At 38.4% G+C, this 12,724-nt stretch overlaps 1 protein-coding gene across 1 annotated transcript in view; it reads left to right on the top strand.

Annotated features, from left to right (window-relative positions):
- Positions 1 to 4,576: 4,576 nt before the first annotated feature.
- The window catches only part of RUNX2 (RUNX family transcription factor 2), an 83,277-nt gene continuing 75,129 nt past the window's right edge, over positions 4,577 to 12,724 (top strand). The window contains exons 1-3 of the mRNA XM_010175732.2: positions 4,577 to 4,621; positions 4,714 to 4,870; positions 10,532 to 10,636. Coding sequence (XP_010174034.2) covers positions 4,577 to 4,621; positions 4,714 to 4,870; positions 10,532 to 10,636 — 307 coding nt within the window. The remainder of the gene's footprint in view (positions 4,622 to 4,713; positions 4,871 to 10,531; positions 10,637 to 12,724) is intronic.

Genomic DNA, 12,724 nt, shown 5'->3' on the forward strand with positions numbered 1-12,724 from the left:
ATATTTATACATGTCATATATTTGAGTCCTATATTTGATTGCTGACAGGGAGGTGTAGTTATGACCCATTTACTGATATATCAGAAATACACATCTTCCCTTGCACCCGTCCGCTGTGGGTGCATCTGTGTTTTCACATACATACTTATTAAAATATGCCAAATATATACACGCCCTTATTTACTGGTAAATTAATTTGAAACTGAGTTGAAATAATTTTGACCATTTTTAAAAATTTATTTCATTTTTTAAACGTAACTTGTGTGCAACTGTCCAGTACTTTTAGACCAAAGAAGCTGCATGTATCACAGTGAAACACTTGACTGTGATATAACATAATGAGAACTATCGCTGAAAAGGAAAAATAAGACAGATTTAGTCTGTAGAAATCTTGACTAAACAGTAAGTTGAAGTAAAATAGCTCACAGACAACACACTTTTTGAAGTTTTATTGGCAATAAATAATATGCTGATGATGATGTTTTGAGTGGTGTGTTAAGTGTGTCATAATTCTCTCGCAGAGATTTCTAGTTAAAAAGTACTCTGGATATAGCACTGTTTTAATTTAAAAAAACAGATATAAATCATATGCAGGAGGGGAAGTATGTTATAAACAGTGCTGGGTTTGATTATAATTTTTTAAAATAGTGTTGGCTTAGTATTAGATTTGAATTTTAAGTATTACTGTTTACACACACTGGGGAGGGAGTCCGTGTTGAGTGTACTAACTAGTAAGATGGTTAATGCAAACTGGTTTTCTGGGGAAGGGTATTAGACAGGTACCCATGAATATAGCTCTAACTATCTAGTCATATTCCAGCATAAAAGAAGTTGATCTTGTGTACCTGGGTTCAAATCATACTCACTTCTTAATCTTGATTGCCCTCGGTACTTTATTTGGGTAGAGTCATCAGAATTTGGCCTTCTCTGTGTGTGTCTGCCTGGGAGTTTTTACTGAAAGCCCTAAAGACCCAGATTGCCACGTTAGGTGTTACAAGTGGTTTCTGTATGATTCTGAGAGTAGCGAAGAGTCTTAGTGGACCTAAAGACGGGGAGAAAAAAAAGGGACGTGAAGTCTAAAACCTCTCCCCAGTAGCACCACAGTAGTTAAGGGTCTGTCAGCATTTCCACTCCAAACCCCAATTTTCAGAGTTTATAACTCAGCTGTTTTAAATAGCTTCAAGCTGAAACCTGCTGTATAAATTGTCAGCCCAGATGTATATTTTGAAACAAAAAGTAGTGCAAATCAGTTATTCTGTTTTAAGTTACAGAACGTTAAAATATTTTTAATAGTATCAGATGCTCTTTTGGCAATCTTTAGAAAAGGCGTTCTCAATACGGAAGATTTTACATTCAGAGGCTGTTTGAATTCAGTGTTTCACAAGAAAAGAAGTTGTTGAAGTGGTAGATAGCAATGTTTGAGAGGAACTATTCAGTATGTACACTAGCTTTTTTTTTTCTTTTTTTCAAAACGAGCATTTTACTGTGCAGAAAGTCTTAGTACCTGCTGTTGTATAGTAGTTTTGCTTCGTGCTTATAACTTCCGTCTTTAGGGTACATACTTTGGCCAGTTCAAATCCCACTGGACCGAAACTGGGCAAACAGGTTGCCTAACCAGACGAGAATTGTGTTATGCAAAAAATACATAGTTATTTTCAACTTGTAAGAATTGCTTTGGTTTTATTTTGTGGCTTCATCTGACTTCATGTACCTTTTTGAGCTTTAGTTAAAAAAAATAAATTAATTAAAAAAATCTACCTTTAATCACCAAAATGTGTAGGTAGTTTAGTATGGAAAATAAAGATTTTTAAATAGTAGCGATATTTATGTTTGAAGAATAGGTAAGGAATGTGCACTGTGGCTACTTTTAATCTTTATTTTTTTACGCAGTCATTCATTTCACAGTGCACTTAACGATCTTCCTTCTAAGAATATATAAAAAATTTTGGATTGATACATGGCATAAAATTACGAAATCAAGGTTTATGCCAACAGTCTTTAAGTAAAGTTACTTTTTAAAATTCTCAAGATGATGCGTGTTTCTCCAGGTTTTGAATTCTTTTTGCAAAGCTTTTTTTCTAACCAATGCTATTATGTATGTGTGGAATAGTCTTCTGGTATTTTATAGGAAAAAAGTAGGAGATTGTGAAAAGAAGAAGCATTTTACTCCTGTTGCATAGCAGGGGAGCTTCCCATGTAACAGGACTTTATTTGATTAGCCAAAGTTTTTATTTTCACCTCTGATTTCGGTTTGTCTTTTCCTTCGGTCTTCTCCTAATGAGACGAATAGCCATATTGCATCATCCTGCATCAAAAACCCGTCGCCTTTCAGTAACTCCACCGTTCTTGATTAGGCGCGATCAGCCCAGTGACTCTGGCAGCGGCACGTGCGATTTTAGGCTGATGACAAATTGAACTGACATCGGCGAGTGGAAAGGGTAGGGAGGAAAAGCAACAGGGGAACTGGGAGGCCTTGTAAGAGGTTTTGCTCCCTCCTGCCCAGGTGTTGGGAGCTGTAACCCGTGTTCGGGACATGGGTTGGGAGGGAGACGTGATGCTGCTGCCTGCTCCCTGCTCTGGGTACCCAGAGGGAAGGAGGTGAGCTAAGGCTGCAGTCATTTCACTCCCTCTCCCGAGGCCCCTGGCAGACTCACACTTCCTCCTGTGCTCTCCTGACTTCTTTGCATTTCTGGAGTTAATGTGATTTTGTTTGTTTTGGGAGATAGAAAAAGCAGAGGTTGCAACTCCCCTGGATGCTAATGTGCATGGCAAGACTGCCCAGAGATAACACGGTCTATCGCAAACTGGGAAGGGAGTGTTTTATAAGTAATCTCCAGCCCCATGCTTTAGAGTTCAAGCCAATATCCATTTATTAAGGGTTAGAGTCAGCTCTGTAATCTGTTCAGCAGATTATTATTTGTTATTTGATTATTATTTATGATTCCTTACACCTCGCTTTGAAGCCGTCAGACCTGGTTGCTGTCAGACCCAAGGACGTGAGCTAGTGGGACCTCAGATCTTATCCACAACAGTGGTTCCTATGTTTTTATGTCCAGGGACGTTCATATCACTTTAAAGTAAAATCTTTAGATAGGGAGGGAGACCTCACAGTATTTTGTGGCAAAACTCAGTTTACAGTTTCGGTTGATATTACCTGGTGTTTTATGGAAAAACAGAAAAGCACCAGGGTAGATCCTTTTTATACAGTGTTTCAGCTGTGCTTTCTTCTTTCTCTTTCATCTTTCTTTCAAATAAGATGAGCTATAATTTTCAGCAATATAGTCTATTTTAAATATTTTCAGATTTTGTATAGCTTTGTCATCAGTTTTTATTGTTTAGAGAGACATTGTACGGTGCACTGGGCCACATAATGCTGTCCCTATATATTCAGAACTCCTCATCCTTTCCACTTAATTAATATTAAAGTGCAACCTGCAATTATTAGTTTCAGACTGGATCATTTATGGGAAAGACATTTCAAGCAGGGCTTATGACAAAATGTAATATATATGTCAGGAGGCAGAATAAATTACTCTGAATAATATAAAAAGTCATATCTAGTAGAATGGTAGAAACTGCAAGGGGACACACTTTGTTATCTCAAGACTATTTTTTTTTTGCAAGTTAGAGCTCAGCCATGCAATATTTTTGAATCTCTTTTTGTTACAAATTTATTTCCAGCGTCAGTATTAGCTAACTGGGCAAAAGGAAATTATTTTCTTAATGTTTTCGTGGACATTTTTTACCTCATGAAGAAACATGTTTATTTTCTTCCTAGTAACTTCGTATTCCTGTTTAACTTTATTTTTACTTTAAAAAGTCACAGTGCAATAACACTGTAGGTATCCCTGGTGTTTCTAAATTACAAGACAGGAGCTGTCTGCTCTGTGACATTTCTCTAATCAGATGTTGGAGTACTATACAATCACTGAAGCATAAAAGTGAGACTATCAGCCAGCTGAAACGTAAGGAGAAATACTTTAGTATCTTCTGTTCACCGGTCCTGGAATTTGAGGGAGGTATCAGCGCTAACCACATGCGACTCTTGCGAGCGCTATGAAAATTTACATGCCTGCGAGGAAATACAGCCTTTATTTTACATTGCATCTGAAGAGTTTGAATTCCAGCCATGATGTGCTCCATCGCAGCAGGGTGTTGGGTGGAGAGCTTTGCTAATGTCCCCGGTGCCACTCCTAGGATGGGTAGATGGGGATTTCTCTTTAGCTTGAAGTCTGAGGAGCTTCCAGGTCAGAGTGATGGTTGCAACCAGCAGAGAAGTAGAACCAAATCTGGGTGATATGGCTGCTAATAGTAATTTCAAACTTTCTGTTTCAAATGTGCTCCCACATATAATTTATGGGTAGGAGCCATGCCTCATGTTTTCTCGCTCTTCCCTGGTTGCTAAGAACAAAGTTGGCCTTCAGGAAGCATTAAAACATACACTCTATGTAAGGATGTTGGATGTTTCTGGAGAAGTGTAACAAAGAAGAAACTCCCTATTAAGCCATGAGAAAGGGAGACAATACAAGATGTTTCTTCGTTTGATGTGGCACTTTGCTCTGGGTTCAGCTAATACATGACTCCTCACCACAGCGGGCTGGAGAAGCTGCCGCAGAGCTTCGTAATGAGCGTGGCAGGGTGCAAAGCTGGGATGGAGACACATGTTTGCAAAGCGTTGCTTCATGAGTAGTGGTTGTCTTCCCATTTTAACAGGTGGTGGCCTTAGGAGAAGTGCCTGATGGAACAGTGGTCACCGTCATGGCTGGAAACGATGAGAACTACTCTGCAGAGCTGCGAAACGCTTCTGCTGTGATGAAGAACCAGGTGGCCAGATTTAATGACTTACGATTTGTGGGCAGAAGTGGAAGAGGTAGGCTGCTGCGTTTTATGTGTCCATAATGAAGTAAAACCAATGTCTAAATGTCAGACTTACTTTGCAATGAAATGCTGACCCATCTGTAAATACGTCATTGTCAGCCTTTCACTTGGAGGGATGAACGTGTGTTTTACGTGCAAACTGCAGTGTTTGTCCAAGCCAAGAGTTTCTCTGAAGTTTTCCTGACTCTTCATGTCTCTGTACGTTTTTATCAGACATATTCAAAAAATGATTTGCAGAGTACCTGCTTCCCTGTTTTAATCACACAGCAAAGGTAGAAGGAAATGGAGGTATTTGTGATCTGGGTTATGTGGAGTCAGAGAGTGTATCTCAGGCCACGGCAGAGAGAGATGGAGAATTCCCTTTAGCAGTAGAGCTGCTTCTGAAGCTGCTGTAGAACACCTATAATTAAGGGGATTTTGCATATCACATGTGCTGTAGTTATAGTCTTTAAGGGCTTTATAGCTATTGGTGGAAAGCTTTCTAGTGACTCCCCTGCCCTTTACAATCAAACTGCATATGACCTGCAAAAATAAGCCATACTTTTAATTTTACTAAACTGGTTGACTTTTTATGAATTGCTGGTAAGCTTGGACTTGAACTAAATTTAACCTTTACTTTAAATGACAGGGTAACTTTCAATTAGGAATTTTTTTTTTTTTTTGAAGATGTAGAGTGCTGTCATTGTCTTCCAGCTGTTTAGGAGCTTCCTATAATCTGGAAACTGCACTGCACTCATAGAAAGCCTTTGTAATCATTGCAGGTTTGTAAGAATTCCTCTTTAAGAGTCTTATAGCTGCTTTCAAATTTCAGGTAATAATTGCAAGGATAGCTCGAAGGAAGCTGGCACTTCAGTTTTTGCTGCAGGAGTCTTAATAGGGGTTTGTTATATCAGTTGTTGACTCAACCTACATATTTTTCCCTTTATGTATTTGAAGTAATTATTTATTTTATTATTTTTTTTTAAACTAGCCCTGCATGGGGCAAAACAGAGCAACAGAGGCTGAAAAGTTGTGCTGGGAAATTAACAATAAAGCTAATTTTGCAGTAATATTCTTCAGAAAGCAGTTGTAATTCATCTTAAGGAAGGAAAGAGTATTTATCCCCTTCAAAATTAGGCATATTACAGAGGCCTAGATAGCCTAAATTAGTCGGCACGCTTTTACAAGTGCGTTTTGAAAGTGAGTCCATAAGCATGGCTTACAGAGGCTATTTTTTATTTTAGTGACTCAGCCAACAATTCTTTTTATTATTTTGCAGCTTAAAAAAGTATTGATAATAAAAAATAATTTTAGTACAATATAAATATGGAGTTCATTGCCCTTTTGGATAAGGTGTTACCTATCTGTTCCATTTGTCTTGCTTTCTTTGAAAAAAACCCGTCTGCTTTGTTATTCTGCTGATGGATTAGGTTTGAAAGTTCTCTGGCTCCATCACTACTGCTGCCTTACAGTAAAAGTTCAGTAGAGTATCAGTCTTTCAGTAGTGCTGAAAAAGAACTGAAATGTGATGTACTACCTCTGATCTGTGCATTTAATTTGAAACCTATGATATATAATTTTTATTAAAGCATAGGAAATGAAAGAGAGGGCCTAAAGCCTCAGTAGATACAGCTACAGACACATACAAACACAAACCTCCTAAAGTTTGGTTCCAGTAGTTTAATTTATATTTGTATCTAGCAGACTTGGAAGAGACTTTTTCTCTGATCAATCTGGGTAGAATCTATGGAAAAGTGATAGTGTACTTTTCAAACCCTCAACATATTTATTTAAGAGACTTCAAAGAAAAACAAAGGGTGTGCACTGTTTTACTATATTGGCTTTCTGAGTTTTGGCTAGTTTCCCAAATAGCAATTTTTATATTTAAAAAAAAAAAAAAGAAAAAAAAAAAGGAAGAAAAAAGACAGACTTAACTGCTTGCAGACTTTTCACGCATGGAAGATGAAGAAAGCTTCTTTTGATGAAGTGTAATTATGTCCAAACAGAGCTGACCCCCTCCCCCTATATTTCTTATGATCTTAACGGAAGAAAGTAGGGCTTTTCCTTTGAAGCAGCCGGGACTCGGTGGAGGATCTGAAATGCTGCATTCTGCTGCCAGAGGCAGGATGGAGAAATTGGTCCAGACTTGTCTTCCAGACTTAGAACAGAGAGGGGGAGAGAGAGAGAGAGAGAGAGAGAGAGAGAGGGGGAGAGAAGGCGAAAGAGTTATCATTAATGATAGATTTTTAAAGCTCTGCTTAAAATAGCAGGAAAAGAAAGCAGTAGTTGCAAACAGAAGTGAGAAAGCTCCTTACGTCGACAAATATCGGTAGATACAGGTCTTGAAGTAGAACAGGAAAAATAAAGTAATAAAGAAATCATTTTTCAGTGACGAGAAACTAATCCACACCTGTTCCTGACTTTAGATTTACATCTTTCTAAACAGCTCGCTCTTTGATCTCTGTATCTCTAAATTTGATTGTGAAGTCTGAATCATCAACTTACCACTTCACCTCCTCTCCCACGTTTTTTCTTGCTTCCCATGGCTCAATGGAGAAACTTGATTTTTATACATATTAATGTTGCTTGCCTGACAGAAGCTTCATGTTTTTTGTTGGCGTAATTTCTCTTAAACACCTTTTCTGGATTCATAAGAATAAGTAACCAGGGTGCTTTATGTGAATGCAGAAGTTGGCTGTATGTGGTTTTGAGGCAGTAGCTCACTTTTACCAGCCCGATCCACAACACAGAGAAGAAAGAATTCCTGTCTTCAATAAGCAAAGGATCATAACCTTAATTTTGTTGTGTCCTGATATTTTAATCACATTAGCATCTAACTGAAAAAATATGCAACATGCACAAGCTGCTGAGTCTCCTTTCAAGCTAATTTCTGGGGGTTGCCTTGTGCTTCAGCATATGTCCATCTCGTTCTCCTGTGTCAGCTTGGCTCGCATGTGTGAATAACAAAGAATGCACAGTTTAGACACACTGAAGCAATAGTGCCAGATGACTGCTTGGCTGGGGAATTTAATAAAAGAGAACTACAATTAGTCTTTAGCCTCTAAAAGTGGGTAGTTGAAATGACTAAGGGCAATAAAGAAAGGTGATAAAAAGTGCATTAAAGGATTTTGTATCCCTTGAGGAGGGATATCTGTGAAATATCTGTGGAAGGCATAAGCATCACTGAAACAGGCGACCTTAAAAATTTATTTTGTTCTCAGTCCTATAATATGTAAATCATCACTTGAAAGCTCTGGAACCTGAGTGTGCTGGCTGAGCTCCCCATGATGAAGTGATGTATTTACTGAGTGCAAAGGGGCTTCATCAGTGCTACTTCATTAATACTTCAGTTTGGTAGAATACCAGTTAGGGAAGAAAAACAGTTTCTCCTTCAGATTAGGCACTTACCTGTTGAGCTTAGGCTGGCTGAGAGGTGAGAAATTAGTAGCACTCACAGGCGAGGTCGAAACATAGCTCTTCGATATGAAGGAATGCATTTTTTCTAGCCACTGTATCCTGTTGAGATATATTTAGTGCAGAAAATCACACAGACATGGTTTTACAGGGTCTTACAAACAGTATATATTGTCAGGTTAATTTTTAGCCATGATAGACTTTTATACTAGTGTGGCATATAAATTGACTGGTAGCATCAGAAAGCCACATTCTTCATTCAAAGGTACATGGAAAATACCTTTAGTATATTTGTTACCAATTATATTCTACCCATTCCATATGGGTATCTGTGATCTGAATGGTATCATCACACGATTTCATAGTCAGAACTTTTCGACCTGATAAGCTGGCACTGAAGGAGGCTTTAAACCTGTCCCTGGTGAGTTATATATATATCCAAGCAATAGGCTGAATTCCTACTTGGAGAGGGATAAAGGTCATGGACCCTTTTCAGCCCCGAGCAAGCAGGTGTGGAGGCACTATGTGCTTCATCAGGGCTGTTGCTGTATCTCTGAAGGCTGCTTAGGCACACACTGTATGTTGGCAGGGCACACAGTTTGCCTCTGGGGACTGTTGGTGGGCAGGACTGGACAAAGACTGGATGTCCTGTGTACACCTGGCCACTCCTGTGATGGTCAGTCTTGAAAGATCTGTGAAATAGTCCATTTCCCCATGAAATGGGGGAAAGATGCCTTCAGACGCACGTTGCCACAGAGGCAGAATTCAACCTCCTGAGATTTTTGCACCCTTGCCAGTATCCTGACCTCCCCTCTAACCTGCGTCTCTGGGAGAGGTGGGCATAGCTGGAGCACAGCTACACCTGGAAAATCATTTTACTCTAAATGATAGTTGTATTTCCTTAAAAAAAGAAAATCCATGTCACATTCTAGTTTGTGAAAAATATAACCAAGATGGTTTGAAGTTGCACTCCTGACAATAAATGTGTCTTAGGCAGGTTTGGGGGATATATGACTTGGACCAGAAAGAAAGACCAATTACTAGATGTGACAGCCAAAGCTCTGTTCTGTATTATGCCTTATATATAAACTGTTCTATATCAGGCTGGAAAAAAACTGCATTAAGTTTGCACTGTTACATATCGTTTAAAATTTGTGTCTTGATTGAATACCTTCAGAGTTCAGCAAGAGGAAAAGCCCCAGCAACAAAAAATGCACGAATACACACAGGGAAGGGGGAAAAAAAAAGAGTTTTAAGTGTCTGGTAAAGTAGCAGCTTAAATGAGCACGAAGGCCGAAGATTGCTGACTGTTTTATTGAGTCACTGTTGTACGCCCACCTTTTCCTGTCTTGAAACAGTTTTCAGTTTTGACTATCTGACATGACTAACCGTTGCGTATCTAACAGATTACAACTGTCAGTGAGTCTCCCGAACGGGGGCCAGCTCTTTGTGAGAATGTGTGCTCAGACGCAAGCAGCTCCCTTTATTTATTTCTTTTTTTAACGTTTTCATTCAGCTAAAAGCTGCGGATGAGCTTGTGCAATCTCTGCATGAATTCAAACTTTGAAAAATATTAATAATAATTAAAAAAAATAAATGCAGACTTACGATAGCAACGTACGTGCACACAGCAGTTTCTCACCCTCATGGGAAAGCTGGGGGCTTTCTTAGTATTTCATAGATGGAATATATGTAGGGGAAAAAAGCGTGTTCCAGTAATAATGATATCATCATATTACCCCTGGCATATGAAGGACAGGAGACACTGATTCCCTGTTAAAATGACTCCCAGGAGGAAAATATATTCTTTCCTCATCTTATTGTAGTCAAGTCAAACAAATGAAATGATAAAACTGTGTGAAGTAAATAACATGTGGCCACATTCTGCTCTCTGTCGCACAGCTGCAAAACTGGAGTAAATTTTTAAATTATCTGACTTGCTTTGGATTTACACCACTTTCAATATAGCAAAGAATTTGGCTTGTCCTCAGCAGTGAATCACTTTTGTTCTGTCATTGTATGATGACCCATTATTAAATAAGAAACATTTAGATTGTCAACACATGGACATATTCTTGACATAGAGTAAAACTGAAGGGGAAGAAAACTCCTATGGTCAGTTATGTTTTTAATTTTCACGATTGTGGTAACGACAGGGAATAATTTTAAACGTCTCTGATTCTTTACTGAACATGCATGTGTCTGTTTTCATGCTGTAATCACTCATTCCTCGTTGTTTTTTTTTTTTTTCCCTTTGTAGGGAAGAGCTTTACTTTGACAATAACTGTCCTGACAAATCCCCCCCAAGTCGCTACATACCACAGAGCTATAAAGGTTACGGTGGATGGGCCAAGGGAGCCAAGAAGTGAGTATTATATTCTTCTTTTTGCACTTATGTCTGCTTAATTTCATTTAACAGAGATCTGTAAATGAAATATATTATCTTTGTCAAACACTGGTTCTTGCTCAACAAAATATGTAGGCGCATGCTTAATTTGGGGTCTATTGGACCACACACATATTTGCATTAAACATTCACTTTCAGTGCTCGGCTGAATTTGGGCAATCACAAACCTGATTCTCATTCACATCAAGGTCTTGATACATTATCTGACAGTGTAAATGAGAACTAAACCCACTGTATTTATATATAATCGGATTTAGGCATAATAGATACAGTCCTGCAACATGCTGAATTCCCTAAACTCCTATAAGCTCCCAACTGAAGACGTTTAGAACAAAATAGGAGACTGATCTTTCAGGATCAGTCCTAGGGCAGAGAGAAGATGTATAATATAGTGCGTTTTTGTTTGCCCTTAAATTCTTTTGCCATCAGATAATTAATGCACCTGGTTAATCTCATCATACCTGAAATTGGTTTTCAGCTATGGACTTATCATAGACCCCTGGGGGCCAAAGAAAGATAAAAAAACAGTATATCAACAGCATGGTCTTTGTTTTGTATTTGTGCGCAGCAGGATATTTTATTTAGATATAGTCTAGCAGATTTTTCACTCAGCACGTTTATCTCACAGCAGTGCACCTTCCTAACTTTCTAAGAATCTATTTGCAAGAATCACTGGCGATATTTTTGTGACAATTGTGTTTTGTCATGTTCTAGCAATTTTATGGGTAGCACTTATTTTTAGATACAGTCAAGTCCAGTTAATCCACCATGATTTCTACAACTGTCTCTCTGCCTTGCATGTTTAGCTGGTAACCAGTCTCACATCATAGAGTTATCACTGATGAGCCAGTTCTGGAGTTTTGTGTTAATCTAACTAGAACAACTCTCTCTAAATTGATTGGATTAACCAGGTATAGCTGTATTTAAATTGCATTTGGAGATTAAGAATTATTTGAGGAATAACCACATTAAAGAAAAATCTCTATAATGAAAGCACCTCAAATAGTTATTTTGCCTTTGATCTGCACATACAAATGAGACCTTTAAGGAGCTTTCATGGAGTTTTGTTTAAAATACCACAAAGACAGAAGAAGTAGAAAGACATAGACAGAATTCACGCAATTAAGTGTTTCTAGTGCTAATACATGCTGCGGTGTCACCTCCTCTTACACTGAGAGACGGGAACTGAAATACTTTCTATAAGAACTGTCCACGCTGTAGTTCCACCTTGCATAACAGATAAGAAAGAGCAAGTAGCTATGAATAAATATCATTACGTAGATACTTACGTTGCTACCTGCTCACAGCTGAGGGATCTGTCACAGCGAAGGGATTTTTGTTCTGTCTTCTCTCCCGAGCTTAATCAGTTCCCATTTTTAATTTTCACCTGCAGTTGATGCTCCATGTAGCTTACTTGGAGATACTGGGCAAACTGTATACATGGAGTAAAAAAAATGGGGAATAAGTTAGATATCATTTAGCCATTCCCATTTAGAAGCTGCTTCCATGTATGTGTTGAGGCATCTGCAAAAGAGGAAATCTCCGAGCAGAGGACACAACTGCTGTGGAAGAACAGAGTGATTTGAAAATGATGTGGAGAGTAGCTTGCACTACCCTGTGTAGCACAGAAAGGGAACCTGCTTCCATTGGGACTAACCATTTTGGTGATCAATGGATAAAAAATGAGGCTGTGTTCATAGAAGTTAGTAAGATTTCCAAATTCTGCTGGAGTTTTTTAGTTTAGACCTGAAAGGCCTCTGTAGGTGATACCTGTCTGCTGTTCTCATTGAATAGCTGAACCTAGGAATGCTCAGTAACTTAGTTCTTATAGCTTAGATGGAATTACTATGTCTTTCTTTTTTTTTTTTTTTTAAAGAAAGCCAAATTGGAGCTTGAATGTCCATTTGAATTTTAATATTTTGGCTAAATACTTAGTGTAAGTTCTATTCTGGCTTCAGTTTTGTTCTGCAAATTCTGTTACTGCAGCCTGGTACTTTCAAGGCTATGACACCTCCAGAATGACTAGTTCTTAAACTTGAGTTTCAG

This window comes from Antrostomus carolinensis, unplaced genomic scaffold (genome assembly GCF_000700745.2).
Source record: "Antrostomus carolinensis isolate BGI_N321 unplaced genomic scaffold, ASM70074v2 scaffold4919, whole genome shotgun sequence".
Lineage (NCBI taxonomy): Eukaryota > Metazoa > Chordata > Aves > Caprimulgiformes > Caprimulgidae > Antrostomus > Antrostomus carolinensis.